This window comes from Oncorhynchus mykiss, chromosome 21 (assembly GCF_013265735.2).
Source record: "Oncorhynchus mykiss isolate Arlee chromosome 21, USDA_OmykA_1.1, whole genome shotgun sequence".
NCBI classification, from domain to species: domain Eukaryota; kingdom Metazoa; phylum Chordata; class Actinopteri; order Salmoniformes; family Salmonidae; genus Oncorhynchus; species Oncorhynchus mykiss.
The window spans coordinates 49,575,274-49,591,838 of record NC_048585.1 but is presented as its reverse complement, the minus strand read 5'-3'; the positions used below and the strand labels follow the sequence as shown (position 1 = coordinate 49,591,838).

The 16,565-nt window shown below is 41.8% G+C and overlaps 1 protein-coding gene and 1 long non-coding RNA gene across 2 annotated transcripts; both read left to right on the top strand.

Annotated features, from left to right (window-relative positions):
• The first annotated feature begins 6,639 nt into the window (after nucleotides 1-6,639).
• LOC110500879 (serine/threonine-protein kinase/endoribonuclease ire-1-like) lies at nucleotides 6,640-8,387 on the top strand. The gene is made up of 4 exons (XM_021578399.2): nucleotides 6,640-6,921; nucleotides 7,086-7,246; nucleotides 7,324-7,524; nucleotides 8,364-8,387. The coding sequence occupies exons 1-4, from the start codon at nucleotides 6,711-6,713 to the stop codon at nucleotides 8,385-8,387; spliced, it is 597 nt and encodes a 198-aa protein (XP_021434074.2). The 5' UTR covers nucleotides 6,640-6,710.
• A 124-nt stretch (nucleotides 8,388-8,511) lies between these two features.
• LOC110500622 lies at nucleotides 8,512-12,163 on the top strand. Its single transcript, XR_002470134.2, has 4 exons — nucleotides 8,512-10,145; nucleotides 10,492-10,583; nucleotides 10,708-10,805; nucleotides 10,890-12,163. It is a non-coding gene; the product is annotated as an uncharacterized LOC110500622 (long non-coding RNA).
• The last annotated feature ends 4,402 nt before the right edge of the window (nucleotides 12,164-16,565 follow it).

Sequence of the window (16,565 nt, the reverse complement as noted above, 5' to 3'; positions counted from 1 at the left end):
ACTAAATGCCCTAGGCCCACTTGGGCTTACACCACTTGACATTGCAGTGGAGGATGATAGAGAGGATATTGTGAGGATACTTATTCATGCTGGTGCTCTTGCGCAAATAAGACCTGTTATACAGCCTAATGATGAGCATATTAAAACAAATCTAGTCAAAATAATTCATCACGTGTCACCAAAAGATACGTTGTTTTCCATAATTCTACCTTTCGTAGATTTTCAACTCAGTATAGTACAGCAGAAATCCCCAACTGAGATGTTTGACTGCTTTGACAAACACCTACTAGAGGAGAACCCTCAAAAAACATTTACTATGATTGATTTGTGTTTTGACAATGAGGAATAACGCCAGAGAAGCATTTAATGGCTGAGGGACTCTAATAAACTAGATATCTGTCTTGAAGATTGTTATGAATTTTATGAATAATGACTAAATGATGTGTACATTTAACGTAGAACTATAACTAACAGAATACTACCCTGTCACTGTATGATTGTATGAAACGTATTAGAATCATTAAACTAAATCTGATGTGTGTAGTTTTAGTCAAGAATTAGAACAAGGACTTTCTGTTCCTTTTTAGTATGTAAGCAGGGTGTAAGTGAGAAACAAATGGAGCTATCATCAGACAAGCTGGAACACTGTGTTGCTTACAGGACATTCTGTCCCCACCCAGGGAGGGGAGAGACCTTGGGCTTGTAGTAGATTGTTTAACAGGTGGCAGACAACATATGAGTAGGAGAAGACTTGTTAACTATGTTGACATTGTATCTGAGAGGAGGAGGGACATTTATGACGAAATGTGAGGTATATAAACCAATGTATCGGAAATGATAGGGAGAGCTCTCTAAATAAACATTCCTGACCATTGTAGCTGGGCCTCCGTCTGATTCATTCCAACCAGTTTCCTACAAATTCTGGGTATCAGGCTGAGTAATCAATTCAATTGGGTTTATGATTACTGTGCAGCCGATTTTCGATCCAAGATCGCATAGCAGTTCAGACGTCTTTTGTCCTCGTCTTGTCGTGTCCTGTATATATATATATTTACAACTTTTTTCACATACATTTTATTTTTATTTTCCATCAACTCATCTTCTAAACACTCTCCTGCAACCAGCCTCACCAATTTATATTTATAAAAAAGTATTATTTACCTCAGATCTGCAATCCTTCAGGAAGCTAGCCAGAAACTCCAGGAGGCTGGCCAGAAACTAGCCAGAAGCTAGCCAGGAGCTAGCCCAGAAGCTAATCAGAAGCTAACCACGGTTTGTGGTCATCGGCTGTCCTTTAGCTCGAAAATCTATCGAAAATCTATCGCCAGTTTTGTACGGCGCAGCGCGGCTCGGAACGGAACATACCGGACCAATTTTTCTCTCCATGTCCCTGGATTTCAACTGCTCTCTGGACATTCATACCCGGATCTCACAGCTAGCTAGCTGCTATCCGTGTGACAATCGGCTTTCGTCGATTCCGGAGCAAACATCGATTGTTCCGGTGCTAGCCAGCTCCGTCAATCACGCCTGAGTTCCATCATTCACTCCTGGGCTGCAGTCACCTATCCGGACCCGTTTCACTGCCTACGCGGAGCCCCACCGGGCCTTCACAACCGGACTGCCGACGTTATCTACCTGAAGGAGATCCGGCTGGCTCCTCTGTCGCGACGTTACCGGAACGCCCATCTGCGGCCCGCTAACCGTTAGCTGTCTTTCCGGCTGCTATCTGTATAGACAATCGGACAATTTATTTATTTGAATTATTATGTTTTCTTCTCGGGCCTCTATAACTATATCTATTGTTCTTATTTTTGTTGTTGTTGTGTGATTTGGATTAATCCCCTCTACCACACGGAACCCCACTAATCTACTGACCGAACGCAAGAGGTGGCTAACAACAGACTCCATCCTATGCTAGCTTGCTACCGGTTGGCTTGGCTAGCTGTCTAAATCGCCGTGACCCTAAACCAACCTCTCCACTCACTGGACCCTTTTGATCACTCGACTAAGCATGCCTCTCCTTAATGTCAATATGTCTTGTCCATTGCTGTTCTGGTTAGTGTTTATTGGCTTATTTCACTGTAGAGCCTCTAGTCCTGCTCACTATACCTTATCCAACCTATTAGTTCCACCACCCACACATGCAATGACATCTCCTGGTTTCAATGATGTTTCTAGAGACAATATCTCTCTCTTCATCACTCAATACCTAGGTTTACCTCCACTGTATTCACATCCTACCTTACCTTTGTCTGTACATTATACCTTGATGCTATTTTATCGCCCCCAGAAACCTCCTTTTACTCTCTGTTCCAGACGTTCTAGACGACCAATTCTTATTGCTTTTAGTCGCACCCTTATTCTACTCCTCCTATGTTCCTCTGGCGATGTAGAGGTGAATCCAGGCCCTGCAGTGCCTAGCTCCACTCCTATTCCCCAGGCGCTCTCTTTTGACGACTTCTGTAACCGTAATAGCCTTGGTTTCATGCATGTTAACATTAGAAGCCTCCTCCCTAAGTTTGTTCTATTCACTGCTTTAGCACACTCTGCCAACCCGGATGTTCTAGCTGTGTCTGAATCCTGGCTTAGGAAGACCACCAAAAATTCAGACATTTTAATTCCAAACTACAACATTTTCAGACAAGATAGAACTGCCAAAGGGGGCGGTGTTGCAATCTACTGCAAAGATAGCCTGCAGAGTTCTGTCCTACTATCCAGGTCTGTACCCAAACAATTTTAACTTCTACTTTTAAAAATCCACCTTTCTAAAAACAAGTCTCTCACCGTTGCCGCCTGCTATCGACCACCCTCTGCCCCCAGCTGTGCTCTGGACACCATATGTGAACTGATTGCCCCCCATCTATCTTCAGAGCTCGTGCTGCTAGGCGACCTAAACTGGAACATGCTTAACACCCCAGCCATCCTACAATCTAAACTTGATGCCCTCAATCTCACACAAATTATCAATGAACCTACCAGGTACCTCCCCAAAGCCTTAAACACGGGCACCCTCATAGATATCATCCTAACCAACTTCCCCTCTAAATACACCTCTGCTGTCTTCAACCAAGATCTCAGCGATCACTGCCTCATTGCCTGCATCCGTAATGGGTCAGCGGTCAAACGACCTCCTCTCATCACTGTAAAACGCTCCCTGAAACACTTCAGCGAGCAGGCCTTTCTAATCGACCTGGCCGGGGTATCCTGGAAGGATATTGACCTCATCCCGTCAGTAGAGGATGCCTGGATATTTTTTTAAAATGCCTTCCTAACCATCTTAAATAAACATGCCCCATTCAAGAAATTTAGAACCAGGAACAGATATAGCCCTTGGTTCTCCCCAGACCTGACTGCCCTTAATCAACACAAAAACATCCTATGGCGTTCTGCATTAGCATCGAACAGCCCCCGTGATATGCAGCTGTTCAGGGAAGCTAGAAACCATTATACACAGGCAGTTAGAAAAGCCAAGGCTAGCTTTTTCAAGCAGAAATTTGCTTCTTGCAACACTAACTCAAAAAAGTTCTGGGACACTGTAAAGTCCATGGAGAATAAGAACACCTCCTCCCAGCTGCCCACTGCACTGAAGATAGGAAACACTGTCACCACTGATAAATCCACCATAATTGAACATTTCAATAAGCATTTTTCTACTGCTGGCCATGCTTTCCACCTGGCTACTCCTACCCCTGTCAACAGCACTGCACCCCCAACAGCAACTCGCCCAAGCCTTCCCCATTTCTCCTTCTCCCAAATCCATTCAGCTGATGTTCTGAAAGAGCTGCAAAATCTGGACCCTTACAAATCAGCCGGGCTAGACAATCTGGACCCTTTCTTTCTAAAATTATCTGCCGAAATTGTTGCCACCCCTATTACTAGCCTGTTCAACCTCTCTTTCGTGTCGTCTGAGATTCCCAAAGATTGGAAAGCAGCTGCGGTCATCCCCCTCTTCAAAGGGGGGGACACTCTTGACCCAAACTGCTACAGACCTATATCTATCCTACCATGCCTTTCTAAGGTCTTCGAAAGCCAAGTCAACAAACAGATTACCGACCATTTTGAATCTCACCATACCTTCTCTGCTATGCAATCTGGTTTCAGAGCTGGTCATGGGTGCACCTCAGCCACGCTCAAGGTCCTAAACGATATCTTAACCGCCATCGATAAGAAACATTACTGTGCAGCCGTATTCATTGATCTGGCCAAGGCTTTCGACTCTGTCAATCACCACATCCTCATCGGCAGACTCAACAGCCTTGGTTTCTCAAATGATTGCCTCGCCTGGTTCACCAACTACTTCTCTGATAGAGTTCAGTGTGTCAAATCTGAGGGTCTGTTGTCCGGACCTCTGGCAGTCTCTATGGGGGTGCCACAGGGTTCAATTCTTGGACCGACTCTCTTCTCTGTATACATCAATGAGGTCGCTCTTGCTGCTGGTGAGTCTCTGATCCACCTCTACGCAGACGACACCATTCTGTATACTTCCGGCCCTTCTTTGGACACTGTGTTAACAACCCTCCAGGCAAGCTTCAATGCCATACAACTCTCCTTCCGTGGCCTCCAACTGCTCTTAAATACAAGTAAAACTAAATGCATGCTCTTCAACCGATCACTACCTGCACCTACCCGCCTGTCCAACATCACTACTCTGGACGGCTCTGACTTAGAATACGTGGACAACTACAAATACTTAGGTGTCTGGTTCGACTGTAAACTCTCCTTCCAGACCCATATCAAACATCTCCAATCCAAAGTTAAATCTAGAATTGGCTTCCTATTTCGCAACAAAGCATCCTTCACTCATGCTGCCAAACATACCCTTGTAAAACTGACCATCCTACCAATCCTCGACTTTGGCGATGTAATTTACAAAATAGCCTCCAATACCCTACTCAACAAACTGGATGCAGTCTATCACAGTGCAATCCGTTTTGTCACCAAAGCCCCATATACTACCCACCATTGCGACCTGTACGCTCTCGTTGGCTGGCCCTCGCTTCATACTCGTCGCCAAACCCACTGGCTCCATGTCATCTACAAGACCCTGCTAGGTAAAGTCCCCCCTTATCTCAGCTCGCTGGTCACCATAGCATCTCCCACCTGTAGCACACGCTCCAGCAGGTATATCTCTCTAGTCACCCCCAAAACCAATTCTTTCTTTGGCCGTCTCTCTTTCCAGTTCTCTGCTGCCAATGACTGGAACGAACTACAAAAATCTCTGAAACTGGAAACACTTATCTCCCTCACTAGCTTTAAGCACCAACTGTCAGAGCAGCTCACAGATTACTGCACCTGTACATAGCCCACATATAATTTAGCCCTATCAACTACCTCTTTCCCAACTGTATTTAATTTATTTATTTATTTTGCTCCTTTGCACCCCATTATTTTTATTTCTACTTTGCACATTCTTCCATTGCAAAACTACCATTCCAGTGTTTTACTTGCTATATTGTATTTACCTTGCCACCAAGGCCTTTTTTGCCTTTACCTCCCTTCTCACCTCATTTGCTCACATTGTATATAGACTTGTTTATACTTTATTATTGACTGTATGTTTGTTTTACTCCATGTGTAACTCTGTGTTGTTGTATCTGTCGAACTGCTTTGCTTTATCTTGGCCAGGTCGCAATTGTAAATGAGAACTTGTTCTCAACTTGCCTACCTGGTTAAATAAAGGTAAAATAAATAAATAAATAAAATGAACACTGAGAACATAATTCTCTTGACAAAGATGCAAGCACACGTCTGTCTAGAATTTCTCAGGGGATCCTGAAGTCAAGAAACTTGCATTCAGTAGTGTGCACAATGACAGAAATACCCAACAAGGTATCACTTACCATAATTCCTAAACTAGTGGAGCTGCTTTCTAGTGAGAAACTAAATGCTGATGTACAACAGTTGCTGTTAATTGTTACAACACTGTATGTAATCATACAGAAGACAAAAGACAAAGATGGCTGGAGCAAGTCCTTCCTTACAATATTATGCAAAGGTATTGTCCCTTTTTTGTAGAAAGAGCACACCTTGAACATCAAGGTCTACACCTATGGGCTGCTTGCAGATTGCTTTCATTTCATTGTGTCCCTAATATCATTACATCACTGGGAGTCTGAGGAATTGCTTAATTCAGTAAGAATGGGGATGGACAAAAACCTGAAACAAAAACTGAGTAATCTAAACATGTCTTTAAAGAGACAATTTATTGTTTCTAACTCAGCAAGTGAAGATTACAAAGATGGCATTTTCTCAGAAGTCAAGAAGAAGAAGAAGAAGAAGGAGAAGAAGAAGAAAGAGAAGCAAGACATGTCAAAAGACAAAGAAAGTACTGGAACCTGTAATACTTAATCTACTGCTGTTGAGGAATCTGGCCTTGATGAGTGTTCTAGTGTCAAGCCGTTCCACCCCACCACTGACACATCCCCATTACAGCGCAAATGGCACAAAGTCAGCAAGCGGTGGGAGACACAGTTAGAGAAGCTTGCCAACGTGGAAGAAAGTAAAGTTTATAAAGTAGGAAACCTCACTCTTATATATGATGATAATTACTTTCACATAGCAAAGAGAAGTGATGGAACTTCTTGGGCCTGAGGGATGATGGCACTGAAGTAGCCATAAAGAGAATGATCAGTTCAAACTATCAGTTTCTCAAGAGTGAGGAAGGGTTTTTACGTCTTCCAGAGCTTGACAGTAGCGGTATTGTAAGATACATGGACTTTGCAGAAGACAGTTTCTTTGGTTATCTTGCTCTTCAGCTCTGTGAATACACTCTGGATGAGTACATTAATACACACCTGTCCAAGGACGACACTCCTGCCCTGATGAAAATCACTCAAGAGGTGCTCCGCAGTTTAAGTGTCTTTCATGGTCCAACTACCAAAGTCCTTCATCGGGATATCAAACCTCAGAATGTTTTGATAGGTGAGAGATACTATAGTATCGCACAGTTAAGCCTTTCACTCTAAATCTAATATATGTTTTTCACCATTATGTGTTAAGAAATTGCATGGGAGTATTTTAAAGTCATTTTCTAGTACATATAATTATGAAAAGCATGATATTGTGATATTATTTATCCTTAACAGATATCAATGGAAATGCAAAATTGGCAGATTTTGGCATAAGTCGCAGATTGACAGTGGAACAAACAACTCGATACACAGTCCCTGCGGGAACAAAATGCTGGATGGCCAAGGAGACGTTAGACAAACAAGGCTCTGGATATAAGAGGAGCTCTGATATACAGGTTGAGCAACGTGAAGATAGAATAAAGATTATTTCCTGTTTGTAGAGCGATGGACTGAATGATTGTTGTAATTTCAGGTGGCTGGGATGTTGGTATACTACGTCCTTTCTGGTGGACACCACCCCTTTGAAGGTCCACTTGGTGAGGAACTTGAACAGAATCGAAACATAATCAAGGGGACTTACACACTAGAACATGTGGCAGACGAGGTGGCAAAAGACCTCATTGAGTGGATGATCAATGAAGACCCTGATGAGAGACAAATGCATAAGAAGTCTGTGCCAAGATTGGAAGGCAGTTGTATTCCTGATCCAGCTCTGCATTTATTATGTTATATATATTTGAACTCACATGCTCCGGTATTGGTGAAATATGATTGACCAAATATTTCCACGACATACATTTTAAAAGTGCTGAACAAATAGTTATATTGGCTATGCCCATCTTAGCTCGCTCATTAATGTCTTAGTCGAAATCACGGATTGCCTCTTATCTGCTTGTTGTCCCCTTATGCCATAAGTTTGTACATCTCAATTGTCAGTAGAAACCACATTTGTTTAAACGAGTCAGCCATATCAGCTATATTTTTTTTTAAATAAGTAAATGAGGCTGAATGAACTGTTTCACTGCCAGACAAGGCTCCACTGATACCCTGGTGTATCAGTGGTAAAGTGTTGGGACTGCTGTTGGGACTCTGTTGTTGGGACAGCTTTATGTACCGTTTCTGGGCACAGTTTGTCACTGTTATAGTGCAATTCATGTTTTGTTTAATGTTGTGCTCTGTACTGGCGTTGCTGGCATGCATCCCACCAAGATTTACATGCTAAAATCGCCACTGGTTGCAATATGTAATGTGTTGGGCAACCTCACCAATTTCACATACAACTGTGAGTTATAGATCTGTCATTCTTGTTGAAAGCCAGTCTAAAAGCAGTAGATTTGTTCTATGTGTACTTTTATATGCTTCCCTTTCTTAAGGTTTGTTTTTGCGTCTTTTACTTAGAACTTATAGCCACTTTGGCTTCATAAACCACTGCTACTGTTTACCACAGAGAGCATTTGATTCTGTCTCATCTCCTCTACCTTTCTCACGTCTACTCTTGCTTCTCCCCTCCAGTGTTCGACGTCGTTGGTTTACTAACCACCGGTCCTGGGAACCATCATTACGCGCACCTGGCATTTATCACTACGCACACCTGTACTCCATTATCTCACGTATTACCTCCCCTTTATCTGGCACTCCCTTAGGTTCTTTCCCTGGGCAGTATTGTATTATTTTGTTCATGTTGAGATGCTATGCTGTATTTGTCTATGGTACTTGCGCTATTCAACTTACCCCCTTGACTCCCAGCATCTAGGTTACAGAATACTGCTTCACAAAATGGAAGCAGCAGATGGTCGACAAGCAGGGATACCTACTTTGTAATCACCATGACCAGCGGGCAAAACTGAGGACAGCTATGGAAGAGGCTCTTTGCAGTGTTCAATGTCTTGAACATACCTGAGAGGAGTTGCCTTCAACTAGTGGAGGATACTCTACCACCAGCCCATTCAGCTAACTGCGCAGGTCAGCGATGTCCCTCCTGGATCAATATGACAGCACCCCATGTAAATGCTGTGGCTTCTGACTACAGTATTCTACTTTTCGCACCAGATGGGAACTCTTACTGCCGAGAGGTCCAAGGTTGCCACGGTTATTTCTCTGCTGACTGGGTGGGCATTGGAATGGGCCATAGATGTCTGGGAGAGGAGCTGGATTCGTATGCAGGGTTCATGGCTCGGTTCAGAGGTATCTTTGATCATCCACTGGAGGGCAGAGCGGGGTGAGTGCCTACTCCAACTACGGAGGACCAGACGGCTGCTGAGTACGCACTCACCATCTGGACAGTAGCAACATCCAGTGGCCTGACTGTGCGAAGAGGTTCAGACGGGACTGGCCTATCGAGGACAACTTCTGCTTGATATCACTCATTGTGATGGCCATCCAGTTGGATAACCTTTTTTCGGGAGCATTGGTACTCATCACTTCTCTCCCTCAGTGAACACTTTGGATCAGAGCCTGAACCCATGGGGGTAGGGGTCACTTGCCTCCCCGCAGTGGAGCAATGCAGGTGGCGATAGCTGGGGCTCTGTCTCTATTGTGGGCACCTGCTCCAGCATTGTCCGATACGGCCCAACTCGGGATCCACAAGTGTAGAGGGATGGTCACTTGATCTCTTACTTCCTGGGGCAGATGTGTGTATCCCCTCATCCCTTTCTGCAAAAATCTTTTTGGTGGTGATTGTACTATTTGACTGTCCCTCATGTACTGTTTCTACAGCAATGGTGGATTCCTGTGCTGCAGGGAACTTTATTGACCTGACCCTTGCCTCAACTTCAACTAATACCCGCTCTCCTCGCCTTTCCTGGTTCAAGCCCTCGATAATCAGTAATTAGGTTCCGGGACCATCAGACACATCAAACTACTCACTGCGCCCCCATGCAGATGCATCTACCCTCTGTCGGTGGCTGAAACCCAGGCCATCGAAGAGTACATTCATGAGGCGCTCCAACAAGGTTTCATCCGCACGTCCACTTCTACAGGGTCCGCAGGTTAATTCTTTGTGGCCAAGGATGGAGGTTTACGCCTATGTATTGATTAGAGGACTCGATGACATCACCAAGTACCGTTACCCTCTCCCATTGTTGCCGGCAGCCATTAAAGAGCTCTGCGGGGCTCAGTTTAACTTTTTAAATTTTTTAACCAAATTGGACCTGCGGAGTGCATTCAATCTCATCTGCATCAGGGAGGAGGATGACAGCTTTTAGCACAATATCTGGTCACTGGAGGATCACTTTGCATGGATGAAAAATTAAAACTACAGTGGAGACCCTGAATCATCCCTCCTGGAAACCACAGGTGAAAATCCTTGTCAATTGAAAAGTTGTTTTATTAGTATGGCACTGTGTAATGAAAATAACAATTAACCACCTTGCATTAAACACACAAACTAAAGCTAAACATAAGGAGATAAGGACAAAACATTTATGGATCAGGATTCCAGTAAGAGTGACACAATGATTGACAGTGACACAATTATAACACAATGATAATACTGTAACGTGCATAATGAAAATAATTAGTTTATAATATTCAGATGCATAGGATGCTTGGGCAAAATGAGAGACAATGCTTAAGTATATGCATTAAACTGAGTACATGAATGTATGACTAGACACTTCTACTGTACATTGTTGTTTTCCAGGAGAGTTGGGAATGAGAGGTTGGGAAGTGTCGTGATGCTGCCCAAGAGCTTCTAAAAGTGCTACGGAGACAACCTGTCAGTGGAGATCCAAGGTGAACCAGTTGTCATTTTATTAAATGTATGTACATGTGTATTAAAAGCGTGAATACCCTCTCCCCTGGCAGAGTGTAGAAAGCTCAGAGGCTACACAATTTACAGATTGTTTTGTGATCACAGCTGTCCTCTGAATTGACGATAAAGATGGATGGCAAACAGCCCTACCCTGAGAACATGTTGGGGTTACTACGCTTCATACGCAACCTCCATGAGCACTAGTACGTAAGACTGTTTTCCCCCGTACTAAAACGTTTCACTGTCTTACCATTTGAAGGTGGCTGAGTTTGTTTCTCCTTCTGCAGTGCTGAGGATTTAGAATTGGTTGACCTAATGAAGATGCTCCCTGATCTCTTTGGATGTGTCTACATGTTGGCCAAGAAAAAGGGCTGGAATTCAAGGCCTGGGCTGAAAAACGTATTTCAGAAAGATCTAAGCTCATGGTTCTGAAATGTAAATTGTCATGTGAAGTGATGCAATATGACCTATTGTAGTACTTTTGACTTTTGTAGGTAGAGCCACTGATCTTAACTGTTTTAAGAACATTTTATATTCTATATCTTCACAGATCTAAACCATATGATTTTTACGAATCTTACATGGTTATAGCCTACATATTATGGTTGTTCATATGAAAATACAGTACACACAAAGCTTTGATAAAAATTAGTGGTTACTTTTTTACTTCAGTTAAGGTATACAGGATTTGTATTAATATAAATATCTGTATGAGATTTCAGGGATGTCTGGATCAAAGTATTGACATCCTATTTTATCTGTTTTGCTTGATATGAAGTCTGCCCAAGAGTACATTGAAACAGGATTGTATTTCTTAAATCTGTGATCTATCAATGGAGGAGCTGTGATGCTCTCGTGGATAGAACTGTGACGGTTACAAATGTAGTGTTGATCAGCAACAGTTTTCTATTAACCACCCTAAAATGTTAATGCACCTCTCAAAGAGCAATATAAAACTGCCATTTTTTTGACACACCCAGACTTTCCCGCCCACCTGCAACAGCTGGTGTAGAGTAAACAAACTAGTATGCAGTAGGAACAAAACATTGTCCTCTTTCTGGTATAAAGCCACACATCCAGCACCAGATCAACCACAATGAAAAGCCGACCTCCGAGTCACCAGGAATTCTGACAGAGGGTAGTAGAACTACTGTCACCTGTGATGCCAGGTGGTCGCTTAGCCCACCCGGTTAGATGGAAATCATACCAATCACACCATTCAGGTGACTGTGATTGACATGCTGTGTTAAATGTAACTGCATGTTTTATTGTTATTTTTGGGTTAAAGGAAGCATTCTGTACATTTCTGTTGAATTGTTAGATGTAATATATAGGCCATTCTTGCGTGTCATTTACCATTTATGTGACGGTGAGGAGAACCTGACGTGAGCCTGGTATACCCCAACCTGAGTCTAATGGAATCGACAGGTTCGCTTCAAGTATTGTATTATCATTGACCTGTTAGGGTGTTTGTAAATATAAATTTAGATTATTTTGTAAATATTGTCATTTGAACATCTAAATTGTCATTTTTTTTTAAATAAATAACTTCTGCACGTGATCCTGCCTGCCTCCTGCACCATTTAACCGTCCAAAAATAGATTTAGCAACAAAGGATTTAGGGCCTACATTCAACATGCAAGAAGCGATAAGTTAGGCTTACATCTTAGATGGAAGGGCATAGTACAAAATGAATAGCATGCATTTCAATCTACAGTTTGGTTTAAAAAGCTGTGGCTAAAAATAATTGTATCCATTAGTGTACATTGTCTAAAACAAACCAAAGAAGGGGTTACAACTTCGGAGTCATTTCCGGTCACTGCCGCTGGACCAGATGCAATGTGGAACAGGGAGTTGTAGTTCTTCACAGAAAGCGTAGGTGTATTCGAACCATTGTAGTTCCTAAGCACTGACATTTAAACGTTTTTGTTCTGGAATCACAATCATGAAGCACCCCTTAAATGTATTGTCTCTACCTTCTTGCCCTTTGTGCTGTTGTCTGTGCCCAATAATGTTTGCACCATGTTATGTTCTGTTGCTACCATGCTGTGTTATGTGTTGCTGCCTTGCTATGTGGTCTTAGGTCTCTCACAACAAGTGTTGTGTTGTCTCGTTGTGATGTGTTTTGTCCTATATTTATGTTATTTATTTAAAATGTTTAATCCCCGTCCCCGCATGAGGTATTTTGCCTTTTGGTAGGCCATCATTGTAAATAAGAACTGTAAAACTGACTTGCCTAGTAAATAAAGGTTAAATAAAATAAATAAAAATTAAACATGACAATGTTCTCACTACAATTTCGAACTTAAAGTGGTGAACTTTTTAATAAATAGGCCTATAGGCTTTTAGCTAGGGTTGAATATACTCAACAGTAAACTTTGGAAACAGCTTGATTGTACTACTAGACACCGTTTACCCCTTTTTCTCCGCACTTGGTAGTTACAGTCTTGACCCATCACTGCAACTCCCGTACGGACTCGGGAGAGGTGAAGGTCGAGAGCCATGCGTCTTCCGAAACATGACCCTTCCGAAACATGACCCGAGCCGCACTGCTTCTTGACACACTGGAAGCCAGCCACACCTTACACCTTGGTGACCGTGCATGCTTCCGGCTCGCCACGGGAGTCACTAGAGCCCGGTGTGACAAGGACATCCCGGCCGGCTAAAGGAAGGAGGCCATGGTGGCGGCTTGAACAGACACTTTTTTTACAGAGCTCCGCACCAAACTTTAGAAAGATTGTGAAAAAAACAAGTTTACAGTCATTACTATTACTGTTTTTATTTGTTCGAGATATAAGAACCTTCCTGTGACTGGAATAAGAATTGGATAATTTATTGTCCATGCAAAGTCGTGACAAAAAAAGAAAGGAAGAAGCTACCAGTTCTATTGCTAATCAACAAGAGAGAAACGTGCTTATTGACAACTGCCATAACTGCGCTTGCCCTATGGATAATAGCATGCTTTCAAATGCTGTTGAAGATGACAAATTCCCCTCTTTACCGGTTACTCCATGCAAACCTCTACCCTCCAAAAAACCCAACATGAACTCTGACATCGTGGCTACCCTCTCCTTACTCATCAACTCCAGGTCTGACGCCACTGAGAAAATGGTAGGCGGAAACACCATGGTTATCAAAGGCTTGATAAAGACTGGAGTTTGCATGTGGTGAAATCAAGGATGTGAAAATGAGAGTGGCAAAAGTTGAAAAAAGTGTGGAAAATAATAACAATGTCTACCATAGACATCTCACTGACCTGGAGCAATACACAAGAAGATGGAACCTGAGACTCTACGGTGTGCCAGAGGTGGAAAATGAGATGCTATCCACATCTGCCAAGAAGTTATGCCTGCAGAGTAGAACAAAGTTGGTGATACCATCGACGTTGTGCATCGCCTCGGCAAGAAGCAACAGCAAAACGATTCAAGACCTAGCGGTATCATCATCCTCTTCACTGCCAGATTCTACAGGGATGCTGTCTGGAAAGCTGCTAGGAAGAACGCCTTCCTTCAGAGCCATGGTATGCGTTTCGCTGAGCATCTCAGCCCAGAGGACTTAGAAAGAAGGAACAAGTTGTGGCCAACGATCAAGATAGCACAAAATGAGGGAAAGGCTGCTTACTTCGTCGGAGGACGAGGCTTCATCAATGGTTCAGAAATCCATATTCCTCCCCAAAATCTCACCAGAAGGAACAGATTTATGGTTTCGGCCATTTTATTCTCATTTTCCTTGTATTGATTAACGTTACCTAACAAGCATCAGGTGACTATTTTTTGGAATACTCAGGTACCTCAATTTATTAGTTTGTTCTTGTATGACCAGAAGGCCTATTTTCTTTACAAACTTACGAAGAAGACTGAACGTTGTCTTTATTTTTTATGTATACAGTAACCAAGATACTGTTTTAACTTCTTAAGGTATAGGGGGCAGCATTTTCACTTTTGGATAAATAGCGTGCCCAATTTCAACTTCCTGCTACTCATGCCAGGAATATAAGATATGCATATTATTAGTATATTTGGATAGAAAACACTGAAATTTCTAAAACTGTTTGAATCATGTCTGTGAGTATAACAGAACTTATGTAGCAGGCAAAACCCAGAGGACTAACCGTTCAGAATGTATTTATTTTTTGGTCTCGGTCTGTTCACTGAGTTCTCATTGGCAAATTATATTTCTTAGGAACCTGTTTTCAGTTCCTACCGCTTCAACTGGATGTCACCAGTCTTTGGAATTTGGTTGAGGTTATTAATTTGTGCAATGAATGTTGAGAGTGCACAAGACGTGAAAAATAGCGTTGGTTTGTTGTCTTCCTGTATTGAACACAGATACACCCGTCCACAATTTGATCGATTATTAACATTTAAAAATACCTAAAGTTGTATTACAAAAGTAGTTTGAAATATTTTGGCAAAGTTTATTGGCAACTTTTGAAATATTTTGTAGTGATGTTAAGTTTTTTGGAAGCTGTTTTTTTCTGGATCAAACGCGCTTTATACATTGACATTTGGATATATATGGTCGGAATTAATCGAACAAAAGGACCAATTGTGATGTTTATGGGACATATTGGAGTGCCAACAAAAGAAGCTTGTCAAAGGTAATGCATGTTTTATATTTTATTTCTGCGTTTTGTGTAGCGCCTGCAGGGTTGAAATATGCTACCCTCTTTGCTTTCTATTGTGCTATAGATAATAGCTTCTTATGCTTTCGCCGAAAAGCCTTTTTAAAATCTGACATGTTGGCTGGATTCAACACGAGTGTAGCTTTAATTGAGTATCTTACATGTGTGATTTAATGAAAGTTAGATTTTTATATCATTTTTATTTTATTTGCCGCACTGCATTTTCCCTGTTTTTTTGCCCAAGTGGGACGCAACCGTCCCCTATAGCATAAGAAGTTAAAGGGCATACAGGTCTGCTCTGACTTTACACGGTTATTGTTCTATTTAGTTATTAATACTTATTTCCAAGTGAAAAAGGTCTTAGGAACATGTGTATGTAAAACATTTTTTTTTCAATTTTTTTATAATCAGTTTTCATATGCACTTAAAATAGTAGGTACCCTTTAATTTAAATTATTATTTTGTATTGTATTTCTCAGAATAGTTCCTGATTACACTAAAGAGGGTTTTTAGTCTCTCTTACTACAAAGAACCCTTGGTTTGGTCTTGAACATAATTTTCTGTTGAGTTGAATTTCAAAAGCCGGATAACATCTAGCTCAGAGTTTATGGAATAAGCTATTTTCACTTTAAGTTGACTTAAATGGTGCAGATCTCGGTTCCTTATCGCTTACGTTTACTGTTCCTACGCTTTTGACTCTTCCTACTACAGTTTATACTTTTATATCATCTTTGTTGTTTTGTCTTTGTCTATAGTTTCTCTTAATGCTAGGGGGTTGCGAAAAACATTGTGAAGCGCAAGGCCTTATTTTTATTTGCTTATCAATTTCTAACAGATTTTTGGCTTATATCCAAATGTATTGACAGTGAAGTGTGCTACTACAAATATTTGTACTCCTCCACTCACAGACCATAGGGCCATTTACATTGTTATCAAAATATTTACCCTTGATACTAACCTTGGTAGAGCATCCTACTGGAAGCTAAATAGCTCGTTATTAAATAATGATATAGTTAAGTTTGAGGTTAAAGATCTGCTTTCACACTTTTGGGAAAGGGCTTGTGAAGAAAAATCTTATTGCAAGAACTGGGAGCTCTTTAAATTTGAGGTGTCGAAATACCTTAGAAAATATGGTAGTAATCTTGCTAAGACCAGAAGAGCTGAGGAGGAAAAGGTGATCATTAAGATAACTTCCCTTTCTCAGAGGTCCCCGGCCAGCCTCTCGGCGGAGGAGAAGATGGAACTGATTGAGTTACAAAATAATAAACTGGATAATATATATAGATTAAAAGCAGAGAAGCCTTTATTAGATCTAGGAAAAAATGGATCGAGGAGGGAG